Source organism: Octopus bimaculoides, chromosome 29 (assembly GCF_001194135.2).
Source record: "Octopus bimaculoides isolate UCB-OBI-ISO-001 chromosome 29, ASM119413v2, whole genome shotgun sequence".
Lineage (NCBI taxonomy): Eukaryota > Metazoa > Mollusca > Cephalopoda > Octopoda > Octopodidae > Octopus > Octopus bimaculoides.
Window position 1 is genome coordinate 10,454,236 of NC_069009.1, and position 1,377 is coordinate 10,455,612.

General features: G+C 32.8%; 1 protein-coding gene across 1 annotated transcript in view; it reads left to right on the forward strand.

Moving 5' to 3' along the window:
- LOC106883583 (toll-like receptor 5) overlaps positions 1-1,377 on the forward strand; it is a 62,510-nt gene that overhangs the window by 43,561 nt on the left and 17,572 nt on the right. The window contains exons 18-19 of the mRNA XM_052977853.1: positions 372-466; positions 820-872. Coding sequence (XP_052833813.1) covers positions 372-466; positions 820-872 — 148 coding nt within the window. The remainder of the gene's footprint in view (positions 1-371; positions 467-819; positions 873-1,377) is intronic.

Here is a 1,377-nt window from a genome sequence, read left to right on the forward strand (position 1 = left end):
ATCTTGTTTGTTGTTAACACAACGTTTCGGCTGATATATCCTCCAGCCTTGGGGAAATTTTTTTGAACCTGGGTTCTCATTCCTAACGATGTTACTATCATTATTATTATTATAATTATTATTATTATTATTATTAATCAGGTGGCTACCGTGAATCGAACTCGTAATCTTGGGGTTAGTAGCCCGCGCTCTAAACCGCTACGCCATATGCCCGTCGGCATATACATAAATAAAACTTTCTATACAACTCACAACAGTGTTATTATAGAGATATTTATGTTTATATGTTTATTTTAACACTCAGTATAGCTCTACCCTGTGTCTCATTTATATGTATAATGATTCTCTTCTATTTATGCATCTTTTTATAGGCTGGACGAATTCCTTTCTATTTCATCTGATTTACAATTCGACATTTAAGAATATCATAAAAGATATAAAAACTGCTGAAAACGTATCTAGAGCTGTGAGTAGCTATGTAATCTTTGACTCTCATAATCTGTTTAACTGACTCTCATAATCTGTTTAACTCTCTCTCTCCCTTTCTCTCTTCTCTTCACATAGATACACACACATATACCTATACACACACACAGACACAGACACATACACATATATATCTTTATTCTTATGCTTGTAAGTAGGATAACAAATTGCATACGACATATTCTGATTAATTCTTCTAGTATACATGAACAATTTTCATACCCGGGCAACGCCAGGTGCCTCTGCTAGCAATAAATTAATCTGTACTCTTACTTCATTATAGAGTCCTCTTTTTTCATTTCCGTAACAATAATGTATATATAACTATTGCAGATGGAGTATGAATTATCAAACTTGACAGGAGTGTTTGAAGTTGAATATTGTGGGTAAGCAAAATACATTCAACGTTTATTAAAATTTCGATGTATACGGGATCAAAATATGCCATGGATCTAAGTTTTGGATATGTATTAATATTTACAAAAAGAATGGTGTACGTTTGAAACATAATACAGAAGTTTAAACATTCAATCAACCGTTCATGTGTATTGTATAAAGGGAAATCAACTCTCATATGTATGTATATATATATATATATATATATTTCGTATGTGTATTTCGTGTGCAAGATTCTTGATGTGGATACGTGTGTTGAAAGAAATACAATTAAACCTTGGGAGAGGCATTATGCCGGTAATAAACACACGCACTGGTTCAGTCCTTTATTAATTTATATAGTTTTTTGTTAAATTATTTCATTGCACTCTTGCAATCTCTTCAGTAACTTGTCTCTCCACTTCCATTTATTTTGAATATATGATCTGGCGTTGTTTTGGCGTTGTTTCGAAACTGTTTGGTATGAGCATGTGAGTGTGTGCAAGCTCGTATGTG